The 14,346-nt window shown below is 58.0% G+C and overlaps 6 protein-coding genes across 6 annotated transcripts; 1 reads left to right on the top strand and 5 right to left on the bottom strand.

Annotated features, from left to right (window-relative positions):
* Positions 1 to 18: 18 nt before the first annotated feature.
* On the bottom strand, positions 19 to 1,866 carry PG997_011643 (cytochrome P450; the record flags this gene model as incomplete). The annotated part of the gene is given in 6 exon segments (XM_066815958.1): positions 19 to 203; positions 278 to 882; positions 901 to 1,001; positions 1,109 to 1,491; positions 1,523 to 1,663; positions 1,839 to 1,866. 6 exon segments carry the CDS (start codon positions 1,864 to 1,866, stop codon positions 19 to 21), a joined length of 1,443 nt encoding a protein of 480 aa, XP_066665248.1.
* Positions 1,867 to 3,268: 1,402 nt separating this feature from the next.
* On the bottom strand, positions 3,269 to 5,002 carry PG997_011644 (uncharacterized protein; the record flags this gene model as incomplete). Its single annotated transcript, XM_066815959.1, has 1 exon — positions 3,269 to 5,002. The coding sequence occupies one exon, from the start codon at positions 5,000 to 5,002 to the stop codon at positions 3,269 to 3,271; it is 1,734 nt and encodes a 577-aa protein (XP_066665249.1).
* A 417-nt stretch (positions 5,003 to 5,419) lies between these two features.
* Positions 5,420 to 7,312, bottom strand: PG997_011645 (uncharacterized protein; the record flags this gene model as incomplete). The annotated part of the gene is made up of 3 exons (XM_066815960.1): positions 5,420 to 5,961; positions 6,041 to 7,055; positions 7,148 to 7,312. 3 exons carry the CDS (start codon positions 7,310 to 7,312, stop codon positions 5,420 to 5,422), a joined length of 1,722 nt encoding a protein of 573 aa, XP_066665250.1.
* Positions 7,313 to 8,121: 809 nt separating this feature from the next.
* On the bottom strand, positions 8,122 to 9,294 carry PG997_011646 (uncharacterized protein; the record flags this gene model as incomplete). The annotated part of the gene is made up of 3 exons (XM_066815961.1): positions 8,122 to 8,163; positions 8,446 to 9,058; positions 9,143 to 9,294. The coding sequence occupies 3 exons, from the start codon at positions 9,292 to 9,294 to the stop codon at positions 8,122 to 8,124; spliced, it is 807 nt and encodes a 268-aa protein (XP_066665251.1).
* Positions 9,295 to 11,133: 1,839 nt separating this feature from the next.
* Positions 11,134 to 12,490, top strand: PG997_011647 (uncharacterized protein; the record flags this gene model as incomplete). The annotated part of the gene is made up of 3 exons (XM_066815962.1): positions 11,134 to 11,638; positions 11,709 to 12,087; positions 12,172 to 12,490. 3 exons carry the CDS (start codon positions 11,134 to 11,136, stop codon positions 12,488 to 12,490), a joined length of 1,203 nt encoding a protein of 400 aa, XP_066665252.1.
* A 385-nt stretch (positions 12,491 to 12,875) lies between these two features.
* PG997_011648 (uncharacterized protein) lies at positions 12,876 to 14,225 on the bottom strand (the record flags this gene model as incomplete). Its single annotated transcript, XM_066815963.1, has 2 exons — positions 12,876 to 13,445; positions 13,590 to 14,225. 2 exons carry the CDS (start codon positions 14,223 to 14,225, stop codon positions 12,876 to 12,878), a joined length of 1,206 nt encoding a protein of 401 aa, XP_066665253.1.
* Positions 14,226 to 14,346: the final 121 nt, after the last annotated feature.

A 14,346-nucleotide genomic window follows, 5' to 3' on the forward strand; every position in this document is an offset into this window, starting at 1 on the left:
GCCTCCCGCTACCCACGCTCATGCACGCGCCTGCTGAATGAGGCACCGCTTGCCCTTGGGAGTCAACACAAAATACCATTGGGCCTCCATATCGTCGTCGCTCATCCCCTCCAGATTCGATATCTCCACGTCGGGAAACCGGTGGAAGAACCGTGCGGCGGCGAGCCGGATCTCTAGTCGTGCGAGATGCATGCCGAGGCATACTGCGAGTAAGTAGTAAGAAGACATCAGCAACCAATCGAGGTTTGTAAGTAAGTAAAATTGCCGATATACGTACCTCGGCTTCCGCCCCCGAACGCCATAAACGCATCCTTCATGCGCTTCGTCGGATTCTGCCACCGCTCCGGTATGAACCGCTCCGGGTCCGGGAACGCCGTGGGGTCGCGGTGCAGACAATAAGCCGACGTCGTAACAGTGGCTCCGGCGGGGAGGCGGCGCCCGCAGAGCTCGGGGGCTTCGGGTGGCACGACACGCGGCAGGGCCGAGGGCACGGCCGGATAGAGTCGCAGCGTCTCCTCGATGACCATGGCGAGGTAGGGCAGGTCGCGAACCTGGGCATCCGTGATACCGCTCCGCTGCTGGCTGGCCAGGGGCAGGCGCTGCTGGATCTCGCGCACCAGTTTTTCCTTGACGGACGGGTTCCGGCAGACGGCCCAGACCAGGTACGTCAGCGTCTTGGACAGGGTGTCGCTGCCGCCGATGATGTAGGCCTGGGCGTCGACGGCCATTTCGCGCGCCGTGATGGTGTTGTCGTTGTAGAACTTGCTGAAGAGCGTCGGCACCGTCGTCTCCGGGCTCTCCTCGACGAGGCGCCGGTGCCACTGCAGGGACTCGTGCGCGTAGTTCATGGTGCGGCACTCGACCTCGTTGGCAGTCTTGAGGCTCGCCAGGGGCACGAACGGGACGGGCACCTTGCGGATCCAGCCGGTCAGGGATGGAAAGGCGGCGCGCACCATGAAGGTGTCGCCGGTAGACTCGAGGTCGATGACGTACTGGTTCTTCTGTTGACCGGGCGTTCAGTCATCTCAGTCTTGTACCGTCACTTGCTTGCAGAATAGGCAGAGAACGAGAGAAGGAGAAAACGAGAAGGGAGGAAAGTACCCCTTACCTCACCCTTGTCGAGCATCCGGAAGCAATCGCCGAAGCTCAAGGCGCCGATGATATCGGTCGCCATGAACAGCCACCACTTGTACATGTCGGCCGCGCCCCTATCCTTCATCTCCGAGGCCATCCTGTCGATGGCCTTCTGGATCTTGCCATCGATGATCGGGATCAAACCCCGCAGTCCAGTTTCGGATAAAGGTTGGGACAGGAGACGCCTACGGCGCCGATGGACGTTCGGATCGGTCGCGTTGAACACGTTTGGCGCCCCTAGGGCCAGCGAGTCGTACCAAGGAGACTTGAGGAACTCTCCTTTGATGCGGTGGATGGCCTGAACAGCGGCCGGGTCGGATACATCGGCTTCGTGAGGCGTGGTGCGCACAATAGGCCCTGGCCAAGTGGGATCAGTATCAAGTATGACTTAGGGAAAGCTTGATGGCCGCTCGTTCGGGGCTAGAATGCTGACCATATTTGGCATGGAGGTTATGAACATATACCGGTGCCTGGCCCCGGACCTGATGATAGGTGTACACTGCCGAAGTAAACCTGGTGTACCACGGGCCTGGAAGTCTTGCCAATGGACCGCGCAAGGCAATGTGCGACAACTACATGTACGATCAGCCCTTCTATTACGCCAGTCCGAACCTGCCTGCCTTGTTCAAGGTGTACTCACTTTCATTACCACTACCAACAGGATCACGACAACCCAGGTGACTGGGTTGTAAGGAGGACAGGACCCTTGATGCTGTTTTTGTCAATGACCATGGTGATGCCCTATCTCGACGGGGGTTAACAGAGTGAGGGGACCATGAAAGTCATGGACGAGTTGATCCATTTCCTATCTTGGGACTCTTTCCATATAAAACCCAAGACTGTGAATCAAAATGGCGCGAGAAGCCCGAGGCTCTTTGTCAATACAGTTCGTCTCTGCCTGAGTGATCCATCATAGCCCAAACCCAAAGCCGCCCACCACCATCTTGCGTCCCGCACGTCAATCTCGAAAGCGGTTACCCAGTTCCACATGACAGATTGAGGAGGTGTTCGAAAGGGGACTGACTTGCGACCGAGCTTCCATTTCCTCCCCAATGCTTATTATTTCCATCAGGAAACTGGACCGCAGCTCATATTGTGCATATGTCCTTCCCCGCAAACAAAACAGAGCGTCGAATACACAGACTAGCTCCCGTCCCAAGTCGAGACAAGCTTCGACATTCCCTCGCCATTGGCTGGCATGGACCATGAAGTCTTCTCCGCCCCTGTCGATTGGACGGGCTGTCAGGCTGATACATTGCTGACCAACCCCGCTTGGGGCAAAGATCTTCCAATTCAAGCTTTCACGAGTCGTTCATGCTGAACAGTGCATACCTTCATGACCGAATTCGGGGTGTACGAGCCGAGTCTAGACGGTTTTATGCGGACAGACTTTGCTTCTAGAAAATGCTAGTGGCTACTTCGTCCATCGTATCGTGCCTCCAGGCAGCGCTCATTGCTCGACATGCCAAGGCCGATCCCGAGCCCCCTCGGCGTAGGCGGCCTCCTCCCTCGACGTTATCACACTACGAGTGTCTTGAGGGAAGTCTGAGGGGAAAATTCATCAGTGAGTGGAGCCCCGTGAATAAGCAGTCGGAATTCAGATTATGTCCGCCCTGTACGGTTGATACCAGTACATGTGAAACTCCATAACTCAGAGATGAGAGGCACGGTGCCTTATATGAGTCAGGAGACTATGCAATATGCCTAACTCCATGCCACAGAGAAGAGTCGGGCTCCGATCTCCGACGGAATCGTGACACGCAAGCCAGACCCTGCAACTTCTAGCTTCGTCCCTGCCATCTTCGGATAGAGCAGCGACGTCGAAGCTTCCTTGGCCCCCTCAATGGCCGCAAACGGCAATTCGTATGAATCTTGACCTCCGCGGCGCCAGAGAGCGAGGTAACATTTCCCTCCTCCCCTCCGGAGCCGCCACTGACACGCAGCCCGGCCGCCAGCCAGTCATCGTGCCACTTTGCGAACCCTAGCGGCCAAAACGGCACCGCGGTAGCAATATCCCCGCGTATCTCCTTGTAGACATCCATACCGCTGTATATCAGTTCCAACTGCGCCGGCGCCAGCAAATCAAGCCTTCCACTGAGGTGAACACGCCCACTCACCAGCGCATTGACGACCGTCAGCGCGTTCGTCTCATCATCCCACCCGGGCTGCGGGTACGCCCAGGTCGCCGCCTGCTCCGGCACCACGGCAGTATGGATCGCGGCCGCGATGGCGGCGTACCGTAGGGGTCCTGCTGGTCGCTCGTTGACTGCAACGTGTGCACGGCGTTCATGGCGTCGTCCATCCGCTGCGCGCCGCTGCTGCAGTTCTCGATCACGAGGCCCGGGTACCGGTCCAGCAGACCCGACACCCAGCGCAGGTAGGCGCGGTTGTGAGCGAGTTGGCCGGCTCCCGGGCTGCTGCTGGCGACGTCGGTGCCCTGGGTCACTTCGATGTTGTAGTCGAACTTGAAGTACGCGACGCCGTACGAGGTCACGAGCCGGTCGATGACGCCGTCCATGCGCTCGATCACGGCCGGGTGCCGGAAGTCGAGCTGATACCGGTTCTTCTCGAGGATGCGCTCGCCGTCGCGCTGGAAGTAGGCCGCGGGCGGGAGAGCGTCGGCGACGGCGCTGCGGACCCCGATCACCTCGGCCTCGACCCACAGCCCCGGCTTCAGCCCGGCCGCGCGGATCTTGTCCAGGAGGTTCTTGAAGCCCATGGGGAACCGCTTCTTCGACGGCTCCCAGGCGCCCACGTCGTCCCACCAGTCGTTGTCGTCGGCGTACCAGCCCGCGTCGATGACGAAGTACTCGGCGCCCGACTTGGCCACCGGCTCTATGAGGGCGAGGATCTTCTCGTCGGTCGGGTCGCCCATGAGGCAGTTCATGTAATCGTTGAAGATGATGGGGAGGTGCTTGTGGTCCGGATGGTCTCGGCGGATGCGGCGCCGGTACTGCGTGAAAGCCCCGAAGGCAGCGTCGACATCGCCGAAGATATGGCATACCGCAGCCGTGGCGCTAGTAAAGGAATCCCCAGGGGCCAGTCTCTGCCTCCAGTCATGATCATTCGAGTTTGGGCCGGTGGCTGCGAGGTAGAGGTCGTCTTTCCAGTCGCCGAGCTCCCACTTCCACGAGCCGTTATTCTCTACCTGCCAAAGCCAAGTCTCCGCATTGTTGCGATGCTTGAGTATACCGATCGGCAGATGGCCCTGTGTGGAGAAGGTACCCCTGTTCGACACGTTGAAGATGGACATAGGTGCCAAATGGCCCTGGTCGAGTTGGTACAGTCCGAAGTCGTCGAGGCCAACGTCAGGGAGAGACATCCCGCGCCACTGGGCCTCTCGGAACCAAGTATTGGTCGCATAAGACACGTTGAAATCTGCCCACCACTCCTTGGATCGGGTGAGACCGCCAATGACCAGAGAAGAGATTTGCGTTACGACCACATCTTTTGTCCCGTCATTGCGGATCGTCGTGCTCGATCTCAAGACGGGCAGCCCATCAAACAGGGTCATGTGGCTCGTGACAGTGATGCCCGTCTGCTCATCGTGCAGCGCCACGTCCAATGTCTTGCGGCCCTGAGCTTCGTCGGTCTTGATCTCGTGGGATCTATACTTGAGTCGCGTCCCGACATAGCTGCCAACAAGCGCCTTGGACGTCTTGCTTTGCGAGTTTCCCTCGCCGCTGAGCCGGACTTCACTGAGAGGGGTTGCAGAGCTTTCGAAATGAGGGGTGCCTTGAGCTCGTGGAGACGCATCTGCTGGAAGAATGTCGTGGAAGTACACACATCCGCCTTCATCAGCGTAAAGTGTCACTTTCACAACTTCATTGTCAAACAATATCTCAGATGGCATTTCGGCGGTAGCCATGGTGTTGACGCGGGCAATTGCAGCTTGCCCAGGGGTTCAGAGGGGATGAACACTCAACTACGTCTTGTGCCTTATAAAGCTTCGCCCTCCAATATTGCACCGTTACCTAAGTGACTTCATACGGCGTCCCCCATGTCACATCCTCATGTATATGTGATTGGGGCGGTTCACTATGCATTCCATCGCGAACATCGCTAATATGATTATTGCTTGCCGATGCAACTTCCCCGCAGTCCAAGGATGTTTTCTCCGCACCCCTGCCCCCTGGCCTCGGAATCAAAGCCGAGACGGTAAGTGCCCGACAAGGAAGCATATCAGACAATCATGTGAATCATGCTGCCTCCTTACAGAGGAGCGAAGCTTATGATTTGGCGTTGGATTGTCTAGATGGCCTCAACAACAGCTAGGATACTACTTTCAATCACTGTTGCTAGGCGTCCCCCTTTCCGCGTCCTTATTCTGCAGCCGCCTCGCCACATTCCCCGTCAAGTACTTATCCATATCCGGCACCAGACAAGCGAAACCCACCAATAAGACCCCAAACGGTATCGTCGCGTAAAACACCACCCTGAAGCTCGCCACGTAGCTGTCGCGAACCACCGCCTCCACCACATCGAGGACCTCGCGCGTGGCCCCCGGGACCCCAGCGAAGTCGTCCACTTTGATCGCCGCAAATAGAGCGGGAAGAGACGCCTCCGGAAGCCCCGCGCGCATCGCGGCGGGCCCCACGTCCGTAGCCAGGTGGCCCGCGAGCCGCGTGTTCAGCACCGAGACGTACAGCGCCTGCGCGACGGCACCGCCCATGGAGCGGATCGAGGCGAGCGCGCCGGCGGCGAGTCCGATATCGCACGCGTCGAAGAGCAGCGTGACGCCCGGGAACGCGATGTTGTCCACGATCCCCACCGCGACGGTCGCGAAAATGCCCAAGACAATAACGCCCGTGTGCCCCTCCGGCCCCACTACCCCGCGAGGCTCGCGATGAAGGCCGCGGCGCACACCGAGGCCGCGACCGTCTGCAGCTTGACGCGCGGCACGAACGAGATGGTGAGCCCCCGATCGTCTGCCCGAGCAGGACGCCGCCGCCCACGACGCTGGACTGCCAGCCGACGCTCAGGACGCTGGCGCCGAAGACGTGGGTGATGAGCGTCGGCCACAGGACGGTCATGCTGAAGTAGACCATGGCGCTCAGGGCCGCGATCATGACGACGGCGACGTACTCGATATTTCTGAAAATGCGAGGGGGCATGATGGCACTGCTGCCGTGGCCCTGGTCCCGGGCGCCGGCGACGTACTGCTCGTAGAAGCCAAAGGCCACTAACACCACGATCCCCACAATCAACGTCGCAAGCACCGGCGCGCTGCGCCACGGGTACGTCGTCCCGCCCCACGACAGGCCGACGAGGAACAGCGTCATCCCCGCGCAGAACAGGAACAACCCCCCAAAGTCTAGAGCCCGGACCTGGGCCCATTTCGTGCGCCCGCGGACGTGCAACTGCTCGTAGCGGGGCGGGTGGTAGAAGACGGCATATAGCACAACCGTGCTGACCGAGAAGATGATACCGAGATAAAACGACCAGCGCCAGCCGCCCACTCGGCTCCCTTTTTGGCCGGAGGACGTGTTCAGGATGAAGAGGCGGGCGATGGCAGGACCGAAGACGGCGAAGGGGAGCGAGGAGAGGAAGACGAGGGTCACGATGGGCCCGCGCAGGCGGTTCGGGACTAGTTCGCCTAGGATGACTTGGTGGGAGAGCTGGCCGGCGGCGGCGAAGCCGTTGAGTAATGTGGCGGCAATGAGGGCTCCCACGGAGGGCGCGGCGGCGCCTAGGACGCAGCCGACGATGCTCAGGCTGTTGCAGGCGAGTACCATCCAGCGGCGGCCGAAGATGTCGCTCAGCCGGCCTACGAGCAGGAACCCGATGCCGTTCCCCAGCAAGTACGCCGTGCCGACCCAGCCGATGTCGTTGGAGGGGCCCAGGTCCGCGTCGATCAGGCTCAGGGTGTTGGCGGGCATGACCCAGCTCAGGTAGGCGCAGATGCTCGCGGTGCATGTTGCCTATGAAGTGCAGTACAGTGATATTGTTAGACAGATCTCACGAAAACGCCGTGTAACGGCATATGCATGATTTTCTAAAGTAAAGTGCTCACCACGACGGTGCCGATGAACTGCGGACTGCGGAAGTAGCCGGCTGGTAAGTTTTCTACATCGCCGCCGATGACGTCCGCTGACACGTAGTCGACCGTGCCGTCTATGTGTGTCTTCTCGACGACGCGTTCGGCGCGCTCGGACGCGGTGTCCTTCGGGGTGTCCATGTCGCAATGGGAATGTGACTCGAGCGCTGCAGATTGTCACACTCTGAGGTGCAGTGCAGCCCTTTTTATGTATAACGTGTACGTTCGTACTGATAGTGTTCCCTGTGACTACGTGTGACCCTGCCGCATACCCGTCGCATACTTGGGGAGGCGATACGTCGCCGAAGCCAGCCCGCCCCCGATGCGAGTCAGACAGATCTGCCTCCCATTATTGGGGAGGAAGGAGGCTTCTGAGTTCAATGTTACGCAATCGCAGACAGATGTTGGTTGTTAATAAGGCATGCCTTATCACTTTCACAATGCATCGGCATTGGGGAAGACTCTGCATATTCCGCATGCAAGGCGACGCGAGATTGCCGCCCGATTCGTTCGTTATTTGGATGTATCAAGCCAAGACCCGGGTTGACCCCTCTCTCCTTCGTACTTTTAGCCTGATGCAGTAATCATGTATGTCTCGTCTATGCATGGAGAAGACCAATGATGGGAAGCACGTATGCCGGGAGTGTTACATTAAGCTTATACGGTCAATCGATCACGGTGCATGGAGTGAGGTTCACAGCATACTTGTGTGGTGGGTGCGGAGATAATAGACATTTGGAGCTATTACGTTGGAGCATGATCGCTAAGTACGGACAATTCCTAAAACTGCAAGCCATGGTACTTGAGAGCTCCAGCGAGGTCAAGTCGTCCCAATAGAGACGGTTATGAGGCATCGTCTAAGAAGAAAAGAAGAACAGTGCTGCTCTTGTCAAAAAGTAAGCCAGCTGCTTATTTAGGCTCAGGGGTTCGGCCCGCCCCTGTCAACTGACTCATGATCCGCCTGGACGGAACCTAGCGGCATTGGGAATAGTCTTGCGGAAGGAAGGAAGGAGTTAGCGAAGGACTTTTGAAGTTCTAGCGGAAAAAGCAAGAGGTTTCGACTTACATTCGTTGGAAGCCTGGCAAGTCCCCTGAGAACAGCAAGTTGCGCCCCTGAGCACAATCATCATTAGTACGAAGCTCGGAATACCTAGGCGCCAAGGAAGATGACTTACGACCACCCTTGGCCTCCGCACTGAGCCCACATGGCTCCACACTGCACCAATACGTTAGCCAAGCGGAAAAGAACCCCGAACAAACGAGGAAGCACTCACGTTGCCGCTGGGCGGGCTAGTCGGCTGCGAGGTCCCCGGCTGGGTAGTGGGGCTCGGGTTGCTGGAACCACCGCCACCACCACCGGAGCTGCCGCCGGCGCTGAGCGTGATATCGGATGATCCGGAGCTCTGGTAGCCCTCGGTAGCGAGGATCTGGTAATCGTGGGATCCGAGGTTCATGCCCTGCTTCGCCCAAGCCGCGAAGTGGTTCGCAATGGTAATCGTGCCGCTCGTGCGCTTGCTCGAGCGGATGGACCAGTACTGGTTGAAGGTCGACGTCCCCTCGATGCTCGGCTGGTTGACGCGCTGGCTCTCGTAGATGTCGTACGTCGCGCCGTCGGATGTGAAGCTGCCCTTGTGCTGCCCGCCCGACCCGGGGTTGTAGGGGCCGAAGTTCTCGAGCACGTAGTACTCGACCAGCGGGTTCTTGGTCCAGCCGTATAGCGACAGGTACCCGTTGGAGCCCGGGTTGAAGGAGCCCGAGTAGGTGATGGTGTGGCTGCTGCCCGGGTTCCACCCCTTGCCGCCGACGAAGTTGTTGCAGTTCTGCCACGAGACGCTGTACTCGCCGCCGGCCTTGTTGGTGTACTGCACGTTGCCGCCGCCCGCGTTCCTGCGCACGTGGGGTATGCCCCGTTAGTACGTCCCATCATACCACGAACAAGAGAATGCGGCCGTAGTTCTTGTTCAGTCTTACCAGAAAGAGTAGTAGTATCCGTTGTTGGTACCAGTCTGGCTGTTACTGATGGACTGCCGAGCCACGAGATCCCCCGTCATCTCGGTGACATTGAAAGGGAAGGCAGCAGCCCCGGCAGCCAACAGGCTGAGAAGCGCAGTGTAGGACAGCATGGTCGATGGATGGGTCGAGGAGGCTTGGGATATTGGAGATCTGCAGCGATTGAGTGAATTACCGTCTTGGCTGTTGCTTGTTTCCCAGCATCCAGAGTACCAAGCATCGGCGAGGGACGTCAATCGTTATATATTTTGACTTGGCATTAGCTTGGCCATTTGAACTGGGAGCCAGTGGTTGCAGCTTTGGTGAGCGAATCTTGCCATTACCCCGATCTGGCCCGGAAGCTGGACGGCCGTGGTGGTATCCACTGGGCCGGACACCCACCAGCGGGCGGCGCCATGACTGATGGCCTCTCCCACTGATTGACGGATATTTTCCAAGATACACGCCATGCTTGCCAAAATATTGTTTGGTTCAGCTACACTGCTGGCAAGGCTTTCAGACGTTCCTAGGCGTTGATGAAGACTTGTGGCATCACGCGACGAGTGGCCATGGCAAGGGTAAAGACGTGTATAGGTCGATTGTACCCGTTGTGTCCTTGCTGGTTCGCTACAGGGGAATAAACAATTCAGGCTGAATTGCCAGGGATGTGTGCTAGTATCTATTCAGCACGGATACGTAAGATATCCCCAATCATGACTTGGCATGTATGGTTGCTAAAATTACTGGACGGGGTTGGTGGAAGGAGGTGGGTGAACTTACCAGTCGAGACCTGTGCCTGGTGTTTTGCACGGCGTACGGGGCGACGTAAAGCCCCATGCTTTCCCCCATCTCCGCACCATCACTTCGGAGGTGAACGCTCCATTATGGGCGGAACAGGGGCCGCGATTGAGCGTGCTCGGGATTGAGATCTGAATGATTCCACGGTTGCAACTAAAATTAGATAAAAAGGAAAACTACTAGGTAAAGCAATACTCTCTCTCTGTTCTATTCGTGCGCGTCCTGACCACGGTCCATAGCGTGCGCTCTTGTTCGGATCCTAGGGCTGCCGTGTACAAGGGTTCGGGTTCTTAGGCTCTAGGTCAGTGACTGAGTGCCTGGCTTATATGAAGTGATGCCAAGACCTCGGCCTCCCAGAGCATTCAAGTCTCTGGACACAAACCAATTAAAAGGAAGAAAAAAATAAAGGAACGGCAGGAAGTGAAATAAAGAGATACGCCACGAGGCGAGGCGAGTCGCAAGAAAGCATCTTGTCTTCAATGGAAGTGACAGTGCCCCTCCATGGGCGAATCTGATAGCACTAACTGGAAGTGCAGTGCCGTATCCTTACCCCTAGTAGAAACCCGCTAACAACTGACAAACGACAACTTCAATGGCTTCTTATTCAATTGATCGTCGTGGTCGAACGGCCCTTATGTTTCTTTCACACCTCGACGGGTTCGCGCTATCCAGAAATCATATGGACGCCGCCGCGTTTCACTCCATGGGGGGGGCTATTGAATGATGGGCATTGCGAGCATTTGGATAGGCTGTCCATGGTTTGACACATCTCTTCGACGAACGACATGAAATGCTACGCCCGTACCATAGCATTGAAGGAGAACCAAAAGTACGAGTACTTCCCTTAAACTACAAGCGATAAGGAACGGGATTCGGGTGTAAGCCGGATGCAAGATGGTATTACACAGCCTTTGGAGTCGGGGAACTACCCCGCCGTAGCATCGACAACACCCAACTGCATGGTAGAAATAGTAGATGCGGAGTTGAGGAGTTGACGGCGTCTCTCCTTATCAGCTCGCCGAACACCGAACGATTAGATGTATACACAAGCATAATACATAAGCTTTTGCCCACGGGTGGAAGCAATGTATATCCCCCCTTCAGATTAATCATTGAACCCCTATACAGACCCAAGAAACAAGAGACACAGCCATATCTCCTCTTTATCAGCGAAGATGGCTAGCGACAACGACAGCAAGGGACTAAAAGTCCTAATCGTAGGCTCCGGCCTCGCCGGCCTCACCGCCGCCCGCGTCCTGCGCGAGCACCACGCCGTAACCGTCTACGAGCGCGGCGGCGCCGCGGTCGCGACGGGCGGGCAGGGCATCATCATCGGAAGCAACGGGACCAAAATCCTGAACCCGCTGGGGTACGAGGGCGAGGGCCCCGCGGTGGGCGGGGTGCCTATCCGGCGGTTCCGCATCTTTGATGCTCAGAACAACATGATCGAGGTCGCCGACATGGACCTCAGGTCCCGGTTCGGGACCGAGACCCTCGGGCAGAAGCGCTCGGATTTCCGGGATGAGCTGGTGAGGTTGGCGACGGCGCCGTCGAGGGAGTTGGGGATTGAGGGGGAGCCGGCGAGGGTCGAGTATGGGAATGCGGTTGTGGGGGTGGAGCCGGAGGAGGGGGTGATTGTGTTGAGTGATGGGACGAAAGTGAGGGGAGACGTCATCATAAGTAAGTGGAAAATCCCCTTTCAAGGAAAGAAACGAGTGACCTCCCCTAACGCAATGCCACCACCAAACAGTCGCCGACGGAATCCACTCCCGCCTCCGCCCCACCATCGTCGGCGCAGGCTGCCCGACGGCCCAAAAGACGGGCCTCTCCGCCTACCGCGTCGCCGTCTCGGTCGAGGCCGCGGACCGGGCCCTGGCCGACCTGCCGCCTCCCCGCTGGTGGACGCCCGAGATGTACCGGAACGCGTCCTACTTCCTCAACGGGCCCGAGGGCAGCCGCCGCTTCATCACAATCTACCCGCTGCGCCGCCACACGTGCTTCAACTTCTCCTGCATCATGGAGACACAGGTGTCGAGCAAGAGCACCACCGAGTCCTGGCACGCGGAGGGCGACCGCGATAAGATGTTGGAGTACTTCGGGTGGGACGAGGGGCTGAAACGGATCCTCAGGTACGTCCAAAGACAAAAAGCGCCAAATTGACTCATTCATATCCCGAAAGGTGAAGCTGATATAAGGATATTCGTATTGAACAGCGCGGCGACCGAGATCAAGTCCTGGGAACTCCAAGACCTCGAACCCCTCCCCACCTGGACCCGCGGCCGCGCGATCCTGATCGGCGACGCCGCGCACGCCATGACGCCGATGCAGGGCCAGGGCGCGAACCTGAGCATCGAGGACGCCGAGGCGCTGCGGCTGCTGAACAACGAAACGGGGACGGGAACGGTCCGCCGCGAAGACGTACCCGCCATCCTGCGCCGGATCGAGAGCGTGCGCCGGCCGCGGGCGGCGGGGGCGCTGGACCGGGTGCGCGACACGCAAGGCCGGCTGACGGGGCACGAGAAGTTTCCATGACAAGACATATTTCTTTATGGGGTATAATGGGATCTATGCGGCGCTGGCGGAGATGGAGGCGAATGGACAAGGAGAAGATAGATGAATGAGGCGAAAGGGAGTTTGGACCAAGTGAGCATGTGATCAACTGCAAAGGTATGGTCTATCATACAGCCCTGGCGTTCAACACCGCAGTCGTAAAGGCGAACCTGAAATTGCGGAATCGGTGGAGATTATGATGAATGAAGCGTAATGATGCAATCCCTCGGACATAAATGTAGCATCGATAAAGTCCTCAGAGTGTAGGCCTTTTAGCTGTATAAGATAATTCCATATTCTAGAAGAATGAACAATCCAAAAGTATTTTTTCGTAATCCGAGGCATTCAGCCCCGACCCAACTCATCCCTATAAAACAGGCTGAAAATGGTAGTTGGGTATGACCGCCCATCCCGGCCCATGCAACACATCATGGCGAACAGCAGGGGTGTGCGGCACAACAGCACCGCTCGGCCCTTTTGGTTTCCCTTCCTCGTCGACCCGGACCATGGCGCCCGGCGTGACGCCATCCGTGACTATCCAGCCGGAACCGGCCCTGTCGACGTACGTGTGCGCCAAGGCCCGTACTTCCGCATCCTCCATCTCGCCAATCTCGAACACGTTCAGCGTCTTCCAGTTCTCGCTCCCGCTCCCGCCGCCGCCGCCGCCGGGGTCGTTCACGATCTCGCCCAGCATGTGCCGGAACGCGGTGGTGCGCTCCATCCAGAGGTCCGCGATGTCGACTTGCTTGAGGGTCTGGCGGTCTTCGAGGATGCAGTTGTTGGGCCTGGGAGTAAAACGGACGAAGAAGCGGTCCAGCTTGGGCAGATGGTGGATCAGGTGGCTGATGTGCGACGAGAGCGGGAAGATGGCGATGTAGTTGAAGTCGACGACGGTCCTGGGGAACAGCGGGGGAGTTGTTGGGGTATTCTCCTGTTCCTAGCAGGGCGCTTAGCATGGACGGTGGCGACCGGAGGAAGAACTCGTACGTCTGATAGGCGCGGATGGAGGAGCCTTCGTTCAATAGGATCGAAGTCCAGGGAAGAAGCGTCAGAAAGGGGCAGGGAGGTGCGGGCACGGCACCTTGAAGGAACCTGCGACGGATGAGGAGGCACCCGGCGGCGAGCTGCTCGTGCCGAAAGGACTCGATGACAGATCTAGCATATTCTCAGAGTCTCTGCGAGGGCCCCTGTGGGAGCGGGCGAGTGAGAGGATGTGGTACGGGATATTGAAAGACCAGGCATCATCCAGAAACAGCATGCGATTGAGGAACGCGGCCAGTGTGGCTGGTGGGGCAATGATCGTGAACCTCAAAGGGTCAATGGCAGCAAACAGCTGATCCCAAAGCCATTCCAGATCTGACGGGCGGATCTGGTAGGCGACTCTGGCCGATTCGATCTGGTGGTCGGCGAAATCGACCAGCAGCGTGAAGGTTATCACATTGCGCTGGAGCCTGTTCCCCACCAGGAAGCGCAGCAAAGGGACGGGATCAAGGCCGTCTAGTGAAGAGAGCTCCGGCCGCCACTGCACGTGGCGGAACAGAATTGGAAGCGCCTGGCCGCGCCAGAGCTTGTTGACTTGCGATGCGGACTTGAGGTCTAGTACCTCGCTCTCGAGCAGGCCGTCACTTGGCTGGTCGTGGAGTCGATATTCTGTTGGGGCCGGTCCAACCAGGAACTCCAGAACCTCGGCTAGTATCTCACGTGGAAGCCGGTCCATATCTGCTTCTATCGCACTGCAGCAATCGGTTTTGGTAGGTATATAGCTGGCCGCGATAAAATAACCAGCAGTCGGCTGGATGGCAGGCGACGGAAAGGCTAGCAGTAGGTGGTAGTACCTG

Source organism: Apiospora hydei (assembly GCF_038363865.1).
Source record: "Apiospora hydei strain CBS 114990 chromosome Unknown utg000008l_segment0_segment0, whole genome shotgun sequence".
NCBI lineage: Eukaryota > Fungi > Ascomycota > Sordariomycetes > Amphisphaeriales > Apiosporaceae > Apiospora > Apiospora hydei.